This window comes from Eublepharis macularius, chromosome 4 (assembly GCF_028583425.1).
Source record: "Eublepharis macularius isolate TG4126 chromosome 4, MPM_Emac_v1.0, whole genome shotgun sequence".
NCBI lineage: Eukaryota > Metazoa > Chordata > Lepidosauria > Squamata > Eublepharidae > Eublepharis > Eublepharis macularius.
The window spans coordinates 56,762,528-56,781,468 of record NC_072793.1 but is presented as its reverse complement, the minus strand read 5'-3'; the positions used below and the strand labels follow the sequence as shown (position 1 = coordinate 56,781,468).

Sequence of the window (18,941 nt, the reverse complement as noted above, 5' to 3'; positions counted from 1 at the left end):
CAGGATGCTTAGGATGCTTAGGCCCTAGTAAATTTTTTGATCTAAACCAAATTAGTGACAATTAGTGAGAGAACAAGATCATATTGTTATACTGTTTTATACATGGTAGAGTTACAGTGATGTGACCCAAATAATTATAAACTGCTCAGGCTTATAATTTGGGAATTTAAAAGCATTTTTTTATTTTTCTTTGCTAAATATTTACACTGAAGCAGTGCATTTCAAATTACAATTCCAGCTTTTCATTTTTATTTGTTTATTTAATCCCATGTATCCTTTAAACTCTTGTACCATTTTACTCAAATGGCATAACATTTTTTAAAAAATCACTCACAAGCTTGTGCCTGAGTGAAAAATTAGTGCTGAAGGAAAATATTGAATAATAATTGGCCCTGCTGATTATAGTTTTGATTTCTTCTTTAATGGGCAAGATCATAGTGTCACCAAAATTACTTGTTAGCTATGACAGTTCCAAAGTAGGGATAATTTTGTCAGAAACTATAATGTCTGTATTGCTTTGCTGGTGGGATAATGCCTGTACCACATTAACTTGTCATTTCTGAAACGATTGTAATATCTGTGTCTAATACAGTAAGATTTTGGCTTTTAAAAATATTTGTATCAATATCATGATTCACATATATGATTTTAGTGCTTCCTTGTTATGACTAGTTTTCATCTGTTTCCAGTATCTGCCATTCTTTTGCTTTTGTTCAGGCTTTAGTATGAAATAGTACCAATGAGTGTGAAATAAAATTCAGTTGCTTTGGCTTGTTCCTTGGAGAGCAGCAAATGTTGGGTCATGTGTTGCTCTTGCAGCCAATTCTACATCGTGGAAGGCTGAGGCTCTCGAGTTGAGTTTTGTTGTGACACAAATATTATTGAGCTGAATCACTCTGTAATACAACTTCCAGTTTTATCTGTCTCTGAACTTTAGTGTATAATTTCCAGGAAGAGAACCCAAGATCTTTTGCTTCTGTTTATATCCAGTTCTTTAGGTGATTCATTACCCTGACTCTTTATGATTCCAGAATGCCAATAGATTTCAAGATCAAGTCCAAGAACTTTTCTTTTTATGAGTTACGTTGATTGTGAGAGATAGACAATGTATTTATTATTAACTGTCATCCTTAGAAATAATAATAATACTTAATATAATATCTATAATAAAAAGTAGGCTTTTTAAAAGATGAGGGGAGATAAGTGATTACAATAATATAATTAGGAATCTGCCATCTTCTTTTTACTGTCCCAAAATATTATTTGTTTAAAATTAATTTGTTTAATTATGCCCTGCTTTTTCTAGTGTTAAAAATGGTTTTCAGTGTATTAAAATATTATAACAAAATTCATTAAAATAGGAAAAGTATCATTAACTAAATTAAAGCCACAGCAATTGAAAATCATAGCAGATAGATATATTAGCCTATAAGGATAATATACTTAACAAGTGGCAAGGCTGGCTGAAGATTTTCTGAAAACCTTGTAAGTCTTGACAGCTGAATACTGTTTTCAGTGCTGCATTTTCATAATGGTGTGTATACTTCTTGCCTGTATAGGAAATGCAACTTTACAAATTTCTAGAACACAAACAGATCTTTAAATCACAATATTTTTTTTCATTGCTCTAGTCCTACAGGTTGGATAATTTTGGAAGAAGGAATCTATACAGTATAGTCTGAAATGGGCTCCTGCGTTTATTACTTATAGTTCACTGAAAGCTAATCCTGGAACATTTTTATTTTAATGCTGTATTAATGAAGAATCTCTTTGGTATCAGTATTACTTCAGGTAAAATACGAAAAAACCTTATTCTGTTAATGCCACAGCAAGCAGTATGATTACTCTTCCCAATTTCTTGCAGAAGGGCTTCTGGCAGTAATTTTGGTAGACACTAAGACATTGTGATCTTCTAAATTCAGAACAAACCCATATTTGTTCTGACCATAAAATTCCTAATTTTTTCCTCTTCAAAATTATTACCTACTTAGGGAGGATAATAATTTTCCCAAACATTGTACATCCATAGTACAGCCAACCCCACCCTTCTAGTTAATTTCATCAGCATTCCTAGATTTGGAAAGTAATTGAAAGAGTATGTAAATATATAAATTAATATAATATGTTTATCAAAGTAAGGTGGCAGATTTTTTTTCTAGCCCAAATCTTCTAAACATGAATTTAAACACTGTATAATTGCTGACTTTAAATATTTCATAGGTTTGAGATGATGGCATTTCAGGTATTATTCCTGTCTGTATATAGATCTGCCAAATGTAGCAAAGAGCTGTGGGCCTTCCAAATAGGAGTAATGGCATCTCTATAGTATTTTGTGGGATAAAATCAGCTGTATAGTCTATGTCATTCTGTATTTGTTGTACAACTCTTCTGCTGAACTTAGTGGAGAACTAGGAGCTGTCCAGTTACACCTTATACTTTTTGTAGCCTAAGAGATGAGAAAAGCCCTCTATTGTAATACTGTGGTAGCTGAGAAGGGAGGATACTGTTATTTTCCCTCAGGCAATTGATGCCTGCCCCAAGCAAATAGCAGTTTGCATTTCTGATTTTTTGTGTTATATGGGAGATGGAAATGGCTGCGTATTACTTTATCATAGTTCTTTATCTTGATGCTTGGAGGCTTCCTTACTATATAGCTATTTCTTAATTGGCTGGCATAAAATGAACTAAACAGGAAATTATAACCATTCTCTTGGTCTGAGTGTAATGTAGTGGGCGTTTTTCTCCAAGATGCATATTCATCAATTGATTCTTTCCTAGTTTTTGAAATTTTCAGATCATACCACTACTAGCAAGGGAAATATCCCTCGATACATCCGAGGACATATTTATAAGAACCATGTAATACCCAAAAAATCAGGCAGATAAAAATGCAAAAAATTGACTTGCCCATTCAGAATGGCTTTGCTAACCAGTCATGGATGTCATCCCTTGTTTATCTAAGCCACAGGTGAGCTAGTTACTTAAAGGTGAAATGCTTAATCAAATCCCATCACCAGTCTCTTATGCCAAGCTACCTCAATAAGTGTAGTTTTCCAAGAAAGGTATTTATAATAAATATGTACTTCATAAAAGGAAAGGAAGTAAAAACTGTGCCTAAATCTCCGTTTTCTGTAAATTAGATGACAAGACCATATAGTGTTATTCATTATAGTGAAATATTATTTTTAACAGGAAGTTGGATACCAGGAGCTAAACTTAGTGATAGAAAAATTGGTTTGGACTAAGTTAAGATGTGTTGAGTGCAGTACTATTTAATAGTTTGGTGTAGTGGTTAAGAGCAGCAGGACTCTAATCTGGAAAACTGTGTTTGCTTCCCCACTCTTCCGCTTGAAGTCAGCTGGGTGACCTTGGGTCAGTCACAGCTCTTTCAGAACTCTCTCAGTCCCACCCACCTCACAGGGTGATTGTTGTGAGGATAATAATAAGACACTTTGTAAACTGCTCTGAGTGGGCATTAAGTTCTTCCTGAAGGGCAGTATATAAATCAAATGTTGTTGTTGTTGTTATAAGATCCACTGGCATGTACCTATGTCTCCTAGAGACAAAACATTTACATAAAATAGGAGATATAGAAAGTGAACACAGCATAGTGAGACAAAGTCCCTTTTAATTCCTTTTGATTCATTTATTAAGATACTGAATGTTCAAACCGTTGTAGTACCCATGGTCAGGGCTGCAAAATCTTTCCTTGGGGTCTTTTTTTTTAAGGGATCTTGTTCATGTACTAGAAATGTTCCATTGTTGGTGGTCAGACTTGCCTCCATAATATTAGAAGGCTTATCATTATGTCCCTTCTGCCATAAGTCCCTTCTCTGGATGTGCTTCAAGCACTAAAACTACTCCCCAGGCAGGCAGAAAACATAGAAGCTGCTGCCCAAGCCTGCAAAAAACATGGAAGGCAGATCCTGGCCAGGAGATGGAACATGCAAACATGGGGATGACAAGCAAGACCAGCTCACCTCCTCCCATGCCCCAGAGGCATGCTAAGGATCCTGATGCAATAGGGCCTTCCTGGAATTTCTGAATTAATCAACACAACCCTTCTTATCAGTCTCCCCTTAACCACTTTCCTATTCTTAGGCGATTCAGAGAGCTGATAGCCTCACGCCTCCACCTCACAGGTCGTCAGTCATAACTTGATAACTTTAGATCCACTGGGGAAAACCTAATGAAACCTTCCCAGTTCATTGTCACACTCTGGGGGCAGTTTACTGGCTTATTGTCCCTCTTCGGACTGCTCTTTGTCTCACCCCGGATATAACTTCTCAGTTCTTTTTTCCACCCTGAGAACACCCACTCAAGACTTTGTTAGAAGATGCAATCTTGCCCCTGAGTAGGATCCATGGTATTAAATAGACTGCCCCTCTGCCATTAGCTGTGTGCATGCTTTGGATCCAGCATCCACCCCTCTGCTTTGAAGTGCAGGCTGCTCAACATTCTTCCTCTCTCCCGGACGTCTGGATGGTAAATCTAACCCAATCCCTCAAACTCTATCCAACTTTCATTCCTGCTTTCTAATTAGCTCTGAATGCATGTTGTGTGTGTGTTTTGTGTGCTGTTAATCTTTGTTATTTTCAATAAAAATCCCCTTTTTGGTTGAAATATCTGTTTGGTTATTGAAAGGAATTTTCTAGCTGGGACAATCCTTGTATACATTGGTAGAGTTACCCCCTCTCGCTGCCTTCTCCTTGCTGCTAATTCCCCCCAACTCATCAAGAGACTTTCCCTTTGGGTAACACCATTGATGTATTCTGTAATGGTACCCATGTTAGTTTGCCGTTGCCAAAGCAACCAAGAGTCTTGTGACATCTTAAGGACTACCATATTTATTGTTGCATCACCTTTCATGATCCAGAGCCCACTTTTTTCAGTTGCATGAAATGTTAAACCCATTTGGCACAGACATGTAACACATCCTTCATGGAAGTATAGTGCTACACATTAAAGTACCAAGTTTCCATGTCAAACTGTAATATTACACGATTTCTAAGATCTCACTTCAAAAAAGAGGAATTTTTGGGTCCTTAGTGAAGCAGAATACTTTGAAATAAAGCATAAATATAGAGTCAAAGTTTGGAGTAGTGCTTCCCAACCTTTTGTATATGATGACTCACAAATCCAAATTTATTTGGTCCAGTGACCCAGTTCAGCCCAAAGTTTCTAGTGCCCTAGGCAAAGTATAACCATTTTCTACAGTGACCAACCATTTTTGAGAAGCCAAACAACTTCACATCCTATTATGAACCCCAGGCAAGTGGGATTCCAAAATACACAGCCTTTGCATATGAGGCCTTTTACCATACTCTTTTTCTCCATAATTCCCTTTAATCCCCTTTAAGATTCTTGCTCTAGTAACCATCAGAACACATTTCACTTGATTCTTTATTAATCAACATGCATATGCAATGAAGAAGAAAAAATACCAACAAATGTATGACATGGAAGATACTGTTTCCAGAATCAGGCCTTAGTTTCCAAAATACAGGTCAAAGGCTTGCCTCAAATTAAGCACTGAATTTGATGATTTTCCTTAAGAAATATTGTTCTACATAGAAAAATGCATATACCTGTAAAGTTACTCGTTGCTGAGAGGAAGACTCTGGTATTAGATCGAGGGGTTTATTTTTACCTTTGTTACTCAACATTTCAATTCCAGCCTGTAGAACTTTTACCAGTCAGGTATGGCCAGTGTTATTTTTTGATCTCACCATTAAGACTACATATTGCACACATGGGACAGAATTGTGGAAACGGGCCTTTCTATATGAAGGCATGATAGCAATGAAATTAACTTTCAGCTATATTAGATATGACTATTAAAAATGCTCTGTTTGTGGTTGGGTTCCTCTGATAGTGTATAGGCACATGTTCGTAGGAACAACTAATGAACAGTGATGGTAACATTTCATCTTGTAATTTCTTCTTGTCAAAGTTGTTCATGTGAATTTACCCATAGAAAAGACAGCTGGAATGTCAGTTTGTAAAGGATTATCTAGTATAATTAGAGGGATATTTGGTGCATTAAAGATTTAGGTGTTTATCATTAGCGCTGTTTGCGCTGCATTGATGTTTAATATTATTGTAACTGGTACCATTGTTTTTAATTCTGTGTATACTATTATGTTGTCCTCTGCTGTGAGCTCGCTTGTGGGAAGAGTGGACTAAAAGTCTAATAAATAACAACAACAACAACAACAATAGCACTGAGTAGAATAAAGAGGGAGGAAACCAAAGTCTGTATCAATAGCATTTTCCCACTACATACTAAATTATTGTTACAGAGACTATATTGAGTAGGGCTGTTCAGAACGGTCAGAGGGAAACATTGTTGCCTGAATGGATATGAAAAATCATGTTCCATCTGTACTCATTTTGTTTTTAATCTTTTCCCAACTGAGCATGGCTGTTTGTTTCTATAATCTATTGTTTCAAAGGCACTTTTTTGTCCTGTTTGTTTTGGTAAAGTATTCTCAGCCAATAGGGGGTTGCGTTATGATTCACAATGCCACATCGTTATAATGTCATAGAGCCAGTTCAGAGTAGCTGTGCAGCTCCCACTATTGCTGGAAGAGGGGGGATTTTTTATGAACTATGAGAGTGGTAATATTCAGTAAACATATGCATATGCAAAATTATTAAACAGCTTGTGCTATAACATCATCTTTGTTATTATTTAAGTATTGTATTACTGATTATTATTTATTTCATTTATATTTATTATCAATATGTATTACATTCATATCACACCCTTACCCCAAGACATTTAGCACAGCATTTTATCCTCACAACAGATTTGGCTGAAAGATAATGAGTTGCCATGCTGCATGAACACTGGGGTGTCGGAGGCTGGAATCACACATCACTGGATATTGATTGCACTATTGCTGTGCTCTCATAATGATTCACCTCCTCAATTTTAGTTAGATGCCGAATGATTATGATGTTGTTGTTGCTATTATTGCTTATTTATCATCTGCCTTTCTCACTGAGATCCAAGGCAGATTACATACTGCAGGTGAATACAATATAACCAATAGCTAGAACATTCATAGAGCAAAAATGCAATAGGATCAAGTTAGGACATTCAGTGAAAACAGATACATTAGGGTATGGTAGCCGCAAATTTGAAAACTAGTAGAAAGCTAAACACATAGATGAAATCAAGTGTAAGTAATTTACATGATGTCTTTACCAATGCCCAGTAGGAGTGTACCTACATCAGCAGACAGAACTCAATAGCCTAATCTATAGTCCCTGTCTCTTACCAAGGTATCTCTTTGAGCTATTTCTTATGACACAGCCCTGTAATCTGAGTAGAAACCCTTCTTGAATAATTCATTCTTGCATAGTTTGCAGAAAGTGAGGAGAGTGAAAGCTTTCCTAAGCTCCTCAGGTAGGCCATTCCACAAGGTGGGGACTACCATGGAGAAAGTGTGTATGGGCAGTTGTTGATTTAGTCCTGCTGCAGGGTGGTATCTGCAGAAGTAGTGCATAGTAGCATGAAATTCCAGTTTTTTGGATCCTGACAGCATCTAAATTTCCATATCCAAACTCACCAATGCATTATACCATCCAGCATCTCTTCACTGTGAGCTATTATATTATTTGTTCAATATACTTTGGTTTATTTGTTTAATCTTTTGAATACCTCCACAAAAGTTGCTGCATAAAAATCTATTCTTTGGACATGTTAGTATTTTTTTTTCAGTACCCTATCCTCAGCATCATCTTTTTACTGTCAGTTGCATGATGAGGTAGTAAGATTGAGATATCTCATGCTCATGATATTAAAAGAGCCTAACATAGCCTGTAAAAGTGATTAGTTTGGCGGTATAAACTACTGTGCATGCAGTTAAGACAGGTTGCCAATGAATTACTTGCAGTTAAATTAATCAGAAAAGTTAAACACCTATTAAAATCCTGCATTTGTAGATATGAGCTTAGCCTGCAGATCTATAGGTGTAAAACAAGGATTAAAAAGGACCGTGTACACTAAAAAGGCCTGAAGAGATTATTAGGAGGAGGGAAATAATCTGTCTGAGAAATCAAGACAACACACAGTGAAGTGCCTTAGTCATAATGATAATCGTCTCTTTCTTTAAAATGACTCCCCAGCTTCCTATTCTCATTAATCATTATCATTGTGTGTAGAAATACATTCTTCTCATGGTAGAATGTATTTGCCACTCTAAATCTCAGTGTGCATTCAACTTTAATCAGCGTAAATTACCTGTGAATTGCTTTTAAGAGGGCTTTTTTTGTACTTGACGGCCATTTGTGTAGGTTTCGCCCTCCCTTCTGTTCTGGAAGTATCTGGCTCACAGGCATGTATAGATTTATCTATGTTAGATGTAGTCTGAAGATGTAGTCTCTGAGCCAGATGCAGAAAGTTTTGGCATGGATAGCAGTGTAAAGAAGTAGTCACTTTGAACTGAATGCATCCAATACCGGTATTGGACAGCTGCTACCTCAGCCCTGCCATTCTTTACTTTCTTTGAACTCATCCCCAGTTTGTCCAATAAAGAGAACCCATGACTGTTGACAGAAAGTTACTTGGGTAGACAAAAGTATCAAAGAAATAATTTAGCAGTCTGCCCATGGTAAGGCATCTGAATAATTCTGAGTTTTTTTCAGAGAGCATAGAGCCAGAAGAAATGATTATTTAAAGTATTTCAGTTAGTGATTGGCTTGTTAGGAAGTTGTGGGGCATCAAGCTTGTTGCTTCCTGTATTTTATCTCACCATGACTTCCCAAATGTTATGCACAGGTAGACTGTTTCCGTGAGCCAGCTATGACTGTCACAGATAAACCAGACCTTATGACACTGTAATATAATTGGGATCATCTTGAGGAGCTTAGCCCTGTCTGCCCCCACTGATTGAACCATGCTGAATGTGCATTAGAGAAAGGACCCTTTTTAATAGTGGCACCAAGTATTGCTGGGCTTCAAATTTACAACAAATTTACAAGTGGGCAGAAATGATTTTTTTTTTTTTTGCTCACCAGGTTTTCCTGCCCATTCCATTAACAAAAGTTTTTGGTTTCCAAAGTGCTTGAATGCATTTCTCTGCTCAGTCTCCACCTTTGAAGTTTTAACAGTCTGCCCCGCTTTTAAGGCACTGCTGGTTTTAGGAGGTTTTAATTTGTACTTTTTACAGCTGGACCTACTGGTACTGCTTTGGGGAGATTAGTAAACATAGTTTCTTTAAATTTCAATTCAATACTATTTTAATAGTTTTTATCAGTTACTTTTCCCTAGTTGCTCTTTGGATTTTTTGCATTTATTTTGTGGTGTTTATTGTTTTCTTTTTTACTGTTAATCTTTTTTTCCTAAATAATCTCAAAGATACCTGCATGGATAAGCAGGAGTAAAAATGTTTAAAACAATAAAGAATAAATGAAAAACTATACCTCTTGAATTAATCTAGGACTACACTTCTGTGAACAGCACAGACAGTCTTGATGCTGCATGTTTGCCCAGGCAAATACTGTTCCTGTTTCACCAATTCTGGTTTAATTAATGTGATCTGAGATCCTGTATCTCTCAATCCTATTATCTTTTCCTCATTCACAGCTTCCAAATAATCCTTATTTAAATCATTTTGGGCTTTCCATTCTTGCATTACCCTTGCAGGCTGTTCTGTTGGGGCAGTCTCTAGATGTGGCTCTGAAAGCTTTTCAGCAGTCTCCCCTGCCCTCTTAAAGATGTTAACAGTTTTAGTTTGGCTGTGGTAGGTTTTTCCCTTATCTAGCTGAGGACACCTGGATTTTATGTGTCCTTCTTCCTGATAGTGATAACAAGTAATCACTCCCCTCCTGAATGTGGTTGGAGTGTCCTGCCTCGCTGGGTTGGTTTTTAGTGGCTCAGCTTTTCCTTGAGGGGCCCAGACTTTATTCTTTTTAATGGGGGGTTGTAGTACATCTCCTCCCATGTCCCCTTCAATTTCATCTAGCACAGTGGCAGCCTCTTCCACTGTCTGGAGCTTCTTATCTTTCAGGAACCATCTTAATTGGGAAGGGACTTGCCTGTAAAACTGCTCTAGCCCCATCAAGTTCTTCAATTCCTGGAAAGTGTTCATTTTGCTCCCTTCAGTCCATCTATGGAGAGCTCTGTCTTACTGACATCCCAGTTGGGAATACGTCTCTCCTGGTTTCCTCCTGATCTCTCTAAAAGCCCTTCTGCTTTGCTCTGCTGTCAGGCCAGAACAAATTCTGACCCTTTCTTTAATAGCTGGTAATCTGAGGTTTCCTCATCCCTCATCTCTGCATAGATTTCACTTAGCCTTCCATAGATCTGTGGGCGCAAATACAGCATTCTAGCATCATCAGGAATTTGTAAATCTTTGCATGTTCTTTCAAAACTAAATAAAAATGCTTCCACGTCATCTCCCTTCTGATAACGGGGAAATTTCTTTTGCTCTACTGAGGAGATTCCCTCACTTCTATGTGGAATTGGTAGTTCTGCGTGCATCTGTAATTCTTGCATCCTTTCTCATGTTCTGTGTCAGCCTCTCTCTCTGCCATTTCAGCCTCTCTCTGTCTCTCAGCCATTCTCTCTTCTGCCTGAATTTTGGCTAATTGTTGTTCCTTTTCTGCCTCTACTCTGGCTTTTTCTTTCTCTGCCTCTATTCTGGCTTTTTCTTTTTCTGCCTCTACTCTGGCTTTTTCTTTTTCTGCCTCTATTCTTGCTAGTTCAACCTTCATTCTCATTATTTCCAACTCCTGACTAGGATTCTCTTCTCTAACCACTTCCGGTGTCTGAGTATCTCCCTGTGCCTCTTTATTCTTCCATCTAGTGGCCATTTCTGACAGAAATTTTTCAGAATTACTTCACAAAATATTACTGTACAGTAAGATGTTGTTGTTTAGCGGTGGGAACAATTGTTGTGGGTGTGCTATTCGGACATAAAAAGAGACAGCTCTTATTTCTGTATTGCCCATAATCTTACTACTGCCTGGAATATGGAAGGCTCAATGTATTCCTGATTCCTCTCACAATGGTGTAGGCATGAAACCAAACACTAGTGATACCATGAAACAGAGGAAGGAGCAGACTTCCCATTAGCCACCCACTGGGCGCCAGCTGATGCCGCGTTTGGTGATCCTCCACTGCTAATGTCCTAGGCTGACCTTCCCCTACCCTGAGGTAAAACTTCTCCTCTTTAAGCCTATGAAGCTGTATACTGGGCTGGGAAGCCTCTGGTATCGTGTTTGATGTTAAGCTTCAACTTCTTGTCCCACCCTTAAGGATTATTAAAAATGGTTACCCAGCCAAGTCTTAGTAGGGAAAAGATCAGGGGTTTGCGCTTCCCTTTAGCAAAAACTGGCACACAAGGTTTAGGGCGGTTCAAAAGGTAACAGAAGGTTTATTTACAGAAGGTCAAAGTCAAAAGGCAGGTAGGCAGGTGTTTGAACTTAAGTACAGAAAAGTTTTTATACAGCAACTTCACTGGTGTGAGGCACAAAACACTTAGTTTAACACTAGATTGCTGGCTTCTTTCAGAGGTTGACACTGCTTCGCAGATGTTACACTTTATATACTCAAACACAGCACGACTTTCCATCCTCTCTAGACCTTAGGATGCTCCACTGAGACAAACCCTTCCTAGATACTGGGCAGGCGTTATAGTTATGAGCTATAACCCTGTTCCTGGCACTGAAGGGTAGACTCCTCTCTACCCACTTCTTTGGCCGTCTATAATTCCCAGATCTCTTGAGTCTAAGTAGGAGTTAGTGCTGGTTTTCCCCACTTTAGTCCTAGGACTAAAAGTGTTTCATAAACTTTATTTCCTCTCACAGAGGATTCTCTGGCTGACCCTCTCTGTTCTAAAGCCAGACTCCAACTTCCTTCCACTCTCTTGTTTACCCTCCAACTCTGACAGCTTCCCCAACATTCCATCCCCAACTGCCATTCCAGGCTAGCCCCATGGGTGGGGGGGGGGGGAGGAAACATGCCAATCATATGCTCAAGGACTGAACATCTCAGCCTCTGAAGCTGAGTCCATCACACATGCCTACACCATTGTGAGAGGAATCAGTAATACATTGAGCCTTCCATATTCTAGGCAGTAGTAAGTTTATGGGCAATACAGAAATAAGAGCTGCCTCTTTTTATGCTTACAGAGGTCTCTCTATCTTTAAGTTGTATCTAGCAGGTGCAGTTTTCCCCCTATTTCCGCCTATCTAGCAAGTGCGACCCTGTTTTCCTGGGGAGGAGTCCTGTTTGGAATCATGAGGTATAACACATGTGAGGAGACTAAAAGGAGAGTATTATCTATCTGCCCTCCCTTCTTGGATATTTGTGCAGAACATTGTTTTTCTGCAGTCTTCTTTTTCTCCAAATTTCCATAGTGCACTTGTATACACATGGTTCTGTGGATGTGGAGAAAGAGTGATACAACTTCAAACTTTAGTGGAGCAGCACCTTCACCTCACCCAAGCAGCCTGCTGTTTGCTGTGAAAATCCTGGTGAAGAGTTGGGAGAGCCTAGCAAACAAATGGCCTCCTTCCTGCTTTCTCTGCAGCTACAAGACCCTAGCAGAGAATGATTACCCCTCATTGCTATTTCACCATAACATCTGATGCATTTAGTTCATGAAGTGGGAAGAACAGTACAGATCTACTTTATCAAATCCTTCCACTGACTTTCCCACTATTTTCAACTGAATATGGCAAATTCTATTATCTTGCTCATGTTTACATTCTCATGATGCTGTGCAATGATTGGTTGCTCCATCAGACAAATTCATCTCTTTCAAAGACTGGGGAGAAGAGAAGATGGATACTGTGATCTGTCCAGAGAGGCAGTCAATGAGTTAGTGTTACTCGTAGCGCTACAACAGCATGAACAGTGGGCCTAATCCTGACTTTGTAGACTGGATCAAATATATTATGTCCCTTTCTCTGTCACCACATCCACTTACCTATTCAATGTCTACTGTCATGTTTGTGGGAATCTTCTAATGGCTGTGCTGATCCTGAAACTACCAAACCTTAAAGCTTAACTTTAGCCCGCTTCTGGTGTTCTGTGCTGCCATTCAGCTGGAAAATGGGAACATGGGACCTGTAGTATCCTGCCCAGCCAGCCCTACTTGGGAATGGAAGCCCACATTTTAGTCTACAATACTATAAAGGTAGGCTAACAGTGAGTTACACTGTTCTGAGTCCATTGACTTCAATAGAATTTTAGCTCTGGTTATGATGGTATTGTATCACGGAATGTGCGCAGGATACCTACTATATATAGTTCATCATAATCCTTTTAAAAATATCTGAAGTGAAAGCTATCAAAGCTGTTTAAGTTTAGTTTAGTCATGGTGGAAATAACAAGAAAAGTTACAACAATGCTAATTAAAATGTATGAAAAAATTAATTTGATACTCAAGATAATATGTACTTTATCTGACAAAATAGCATGCAACAGTTTTACAATACACAGTTTAACTACCTAATGTACTGTAAATACAGAATTCTTTTGTCATGAAATATTTAGGCTGTGATAAAAGCAGAAAATGGTTTATTATTCTTACATCCTCAAGGTGCCAATAAGCTATACAATTTTACAACCGTATGACTATTAATTGATTTTCTGTCTTCCATTAATCAATTAACAAACATTTAAATTTAAAGACTGAATTACAGCTTATTGGAAGTCATGATAGCTTGTCAAGAAGTCATTTGTTATTTGATGAATACAACAGCATCAATCAGACTCACTTGTCTTCCTAATTTTCCTTTCTGTTACAATCTCACTCTTTGATTTTAAAGATTTCCTATCACATTATGGATGTGAAATCAATTATTCCTTGTTCCTCTGATAAGATGATACATGGAGGAGATGCCAGTAGGTAGCACAAGTTCTGGGGAACTAAAATGGGCTAGTCAGGTCTAAGTGAGTGAGATAGTGGGACTGTGATATATCCTACCATATCTTTGAGCCTCATACTCAGAGGAATGGTTCTAGAGTTCCTTCCCTGATCCAGTTCATATGTTCAGTACGTGATTTCTTATTACTTACTAACATTTGGTGACTTGAAGCTACATATGTGAGTTCTACTGAAAATTTTTGATTTTGCAGTGATAACAAATGTTACAAAAGTGCAGTCAGTGCTGGGCCTTCAGCAAACATGGTGAGAGCCAGAAGTCTTGAGCTAGGAATAACTAGTTGGGAATTGGATACCATAGATATAAAATCTCACCTAAAAATCCTGTATATATATTTTTCCAAATCATAGGGTACCAATGGTAAGCCTAGGTCAATAGAGTCATTGTGAAACTAGAAATATTTCATCATCCAGAAAACACTCTGACCTGTAGTTCTGGTTGTCCACCACCATTTGTGGATTATTACTTAATCTTCCTGTAATGGTCTATTAACTCAAGCAAATCCTGAGTGAAGATTTGTGTTGACTGCATATTTGAATTATACCTGATGTCCACTGCTTAAAAGAGAGAGGATGCTGTTCTACGTTAATTTCATTGGAGTCTCAAGCTGAGGTGATGCCACATTTCTTGTAGTCACTCAGAACAGCATGGTTTTACAGCGAGTGATTATGTTTTTAATTCATGCATACTTAAACTTCAGAATCTCTAATCCTCTTCTGGTACAAAATATTGTTCTTCACTAAATACTTTGGTATTCTACACTCAAAGCCAGTGTGGTGTAGGATTGGGGACACAGGTTCCCTACTCTGCTTTGAAGGCGTGCTGGGTGACTTTGGGCAAGTCATACAGTCTCAGTCTAACCTACCTCGCAGGGCTGTTTTGAGGATAAAATGGATTAGAGGCAAATAATCCTTTTTGGATCTGCACTGGGGAGAAAGTGGGGTATAAATGCAAAAAATAACGAAATGAATGAATAGATAAACCATAGTAGCGCAGTCTGGTTCAGAACCTTGTAGTCCTTTTCTGAACTATGATTTTCTTCATGGTTGCCTAATGCAATATGGATGAATTCTGACACACAGAGCATATCACAGTGCATAACTGGAATAGAACATGATTTTCATTTGTGAACTCTGTTACTTTGATAGTAAACAATTATCAGTGCAGATTCATTCGAACTAATATTTGTAACCTAAATTAATATGACTTTTAACTTATCTTCAAGACAAATAGTTATGTTGCTCCCAGTATTGAGATATGGCTTTCAAAAATCAGTAGTAGATACTCTTTTTAACCCACATCCTTCATGTTTTCACACCATGTCTGTGAATTGTACGTGTGGCAGTTGCATTGGTGGCAAAACCTGCTGAACCTTGAGATTGATTAGGTCAGGATTCCAGGAGCCTGTTCTTTACATTTGTCACCTTTAAGTGCATCTCCCTGCACCCTCCGATTTTCAGTTTTTTTGTTGAGTGTCAGGTCTGATCAGCCAAGTTCTTTGCAAAAATAAAAATCAAAGCTTCAGCATATAGGGACTTGTTTCTAGTGCCACATTATGTTCAGAAAAATATCTTTGACTCCATCAGGCTGCTCCACACTCTCTTCAGGCTTCACTGTTTTATTAGAGAGCTTGAAGGAAATTGCTCTTGTCCTTTGACCCGAACAGTTGTTGAAGCCTTAAAAATAAAGCTCCCAAAGGGAAAAGGAGCTGTTCCTTAGCAGAATAAAACAAATCACAGAATTGTAGGGCTGGAAAGTGCCTCCAAAGGCATCTCGTCAGAATCCTGATGTACTGTTTACTGTGCCTGACCCCTTCCAGGTAGTTTATAACAGGTTGTTGTATACATTAAGGAACTTTCTTACTTTTGATACAATCCTAGAGCCATCCTGGATATGTCTTATCTTTTTTTGTCTTGCATATTTTAGCAACTTTTTATTGGTAATGAAGAACAGTGCACTTCTGTTCACCCAGAGGCAGTTCCTTCCCCTCAGATTTTAGCCTGCAGATATTTAAAAAAAACCTGATGACTTCTCTGCTTTTTTCTATTGATTAGGATTTTGATGGGGTTTTAAAATGGCATTGTAACAATATATTTCTTGTTGTGTGTTGCTTTGAGTGGGCTTTTAGTTGGAAAGGGCACTTGATAAATTTTAATGTCAATAATAAAGATTATTCCTCTTACTTTTCAAACCTGGTGTTAATGTTTCACATTCTCTTTGTAGCCGCTTGGAACAGAACTCTATCAGAAGCATCCCCCCTGGAGCTTTCTCTCAGTATAAGAAACTTAAAAGAATGTAAGTGTGTTAAGTGCTTAATATATTTTTAAAAAATGTTATCATTGATAGCTGTGATCCAATGAGGCCCACAGAAGTGCATAGGGCTTTATCCTGCTAATTATGGAAAGAGCTCAAGAGTCCTATGGGTCGAAAAGCACATTCATGTAGGTGGCTCTTGAACACTGGCAATTACTCTAGTGTAGTAACTTCTGCATCTCCTCTGCCAGACCCCCAAAATGTTTTTCCAAGTCCCTGGGTAGAGTTTCTGAAAGGAAAAAATAAAACCTCCTGTGCTCCATATGGAACATGCACTTCTGAACTGAGCTAATATATTTATGTCTAACAGAATAAAGTTGATTCTAGTGTACATGGTGAGATCCCGGTGGATTATCAGATAATGTTTTTTACGTTTGTTGTAGTATTTAGGCCAGTGTGTCTACACAAACATTATGCCATTAATAACATCTAAATTGTCTTATATCCTGTAAAGTTACTATATTCGCTACTTTTCCTTAATATGAAACTTCTTGAGGAAAAGGCCTAAGGTATCTGTTCCTGCTTAATGATAACTTAATTTCAACCAACTGGCAGGAGAGACTGCTTTCATAAGAGTAATTTTCCAAATGTGGTAATGGTATGTTTATTATCGTTGACAGAAAATAGCTTTAATTACTAAGTAAATATAGTGGTTCCTTTTTAATATGTTCTGGGAAATGCTCAGCAACTTCAGTATAATTATTCTGCATTTATGTCAATAGTAAAAGAAAGCAAAACATGGTTGTGTTTATATTCTGAAAGCTACCAAGAGAAAAGTTTGAGAACTTTATTAGCTGGTCTCCTGATGTTTCATTTTGTTTGGAAGCATGTAGTTGCTGAACATGTAGAAGATTCCAGAAATCACGGTGCTAATATATATATGTATATATATGTATATATATGTATATATGTATATATATGTGTATATATGTATATATATGTATATATGTGTATATATATATGTATATATATATAATGTAGAACATAGTCAAAGAAGCTTCTTCCAGTATCCTGTGGTATCACATCATTTAAGATGGAAAAAGACCTATGGAGTTGAGCTCAAAGTGCTTCAGTTCTCCTAATCCCTTTTTGAAACTTCCAATATCCCTGTTATTTTGGAATAAGACTGCTTTGGATAGCACAGTTTGTCTTATTAATGGACACACACAGCATACAAGAATATCTGTTATTACTGACAGAAGCCTGTTGGAATTTATTATCTTCCAAGTCAGCCCACTGAGTTTTTAAAGAGATAGAACGAGTCCAGCAGATTCTCTTATGTGTTATGCCGCCACAAAAATCAAGTGTCTTGGCTATAAGTATGCAGTGAGCATGTAGTCGGTACATAAGTTCTCTTGGTCCTCTTACCAGAGCTAGATTGTTTTTAACTCAGCTGTGTGCAGCTTATATATGAAATGATTATACAGAATCATACATGATGGTTGACCTAGACTTAGTTGTATGGATTTAAAGTAAGATGGAATGAAGGTGAATGTTGATGACTCTACTACAGTATTTGCTATCTTTTCCGTGAAAAAGTATCTATCATTCACACAGGATTAAAAACGTTAAGCGGGACTAGTCTGTCAGTCACTCTTATCTACAGATAAATCATTTTAAAATGCTTAAGGCATGTTGGCAAATTGTGTTTCATCAGTGTCTTGCCTTCTTCCATTGTATGTCTTTACAGTGATATCAGCAAGAATCAAATAGTGGATATTGCATCAGATGCTTTTCAGGGCCTGAAATCGCTCACTTCGCTGTAAGTAGAGAGTAACCTTGAATGGGAGATTTGGAGAGAATCTCAAAAACAGTAGATCAAGTATTGGGTTTGTGATGCTTTCCTTTTCCCTGTGCATTTGTCACCTTGTGTGAAGACACTAATCTTTCTTAAATTGGAAATTGATTAGACAGACTTGAAGATGGCATTGTTTATGCAAGTCTAGAATCTTTATATAGATGAGCATCTTATGAAGGTTAGGTATTCAGTCCTTGAAAACATCAACACAGACAGCATTTTTCTTTCATTGAATATTGTATTGGTATTAAAAGCAAAAAATAAAATGTTTGTTGAGAATATCTTGCTGAACGAAGGCCAATGTTTGTTTGTTTTTATTTATTTAATATGTAAATTACATGCTTAGATCAGGAGTCTCCAACGTTTTGAGCCTATGGGTACCATTGAAATTCTGACAAAGGTTAGTGGGCACAACCACAAAATTGCTACCATGGAAGGTGGAATTACACGCACGAACACACAGGAAGCCCAAGTGCAGGGAAGAAAAGGATAGTATAAAAAATACTCTGGGAAAGAAGAGTGCAAAAGAATAAAACCTGCAGAGTAGTTGCTGCTTGGAAATAATGATACTTTAATCTACACAGTCAAACAGATCTCCAGTGGCCAATCAGAAGCCCTGGGCAAGAGCCCTCACCCACCCTGGGCAACAGCCCCCACCCACTCTCTAAAAAAAAACTTGGTTAGCACCAAGAAAGGGGTTGTGGGTGCCATGGCAACCACCAGCACCAAGTTGGGAAACCCTGTCTTAGATCCACGGAACCTTGTTCTCTAAATGCCTGGCGTATTGCTTTCTGGAATAAGACACATGGAGTTACATGTTGAATAATCCTGTAAAACTGCAGAGCTTAGCATTTTGTTCCATAGCTGTCTTTATTCTCAATGGAGGGGAGACAGTATCAAGGGACAATAATCTAAAGAATTGATT

The 18,941-nt window shown here is 37.8% G+C and overlaps 1 protein-coding gene across 1 annotated transcript in view; it reads left to right on the top strand.

Moving 5' to 3' along the window:
• The window catches only part of SLIT3 (slit guidance ligand 3), a 633,135-nt gene that overhangs the window by 394,709 nt on the left and 219,485 nt on the right, over nucleotides 1-18,941 (top strand). The window contains exons 10-11 of the mRNA XM_054977013.1: nucleotides 16,129-16,200; nucleotides 17,909-17,980. Coding sequence (XP_054832988.1) covers nucleotides 16,129-16,200; nucleotides 17,909-17,980 — 144 coding nt within the window. The remainder of the gene's footprint in view (nucleotides 1-16,128; nucleotides 16,201-17,908; nucleotides 17,981-18,941) is intronic.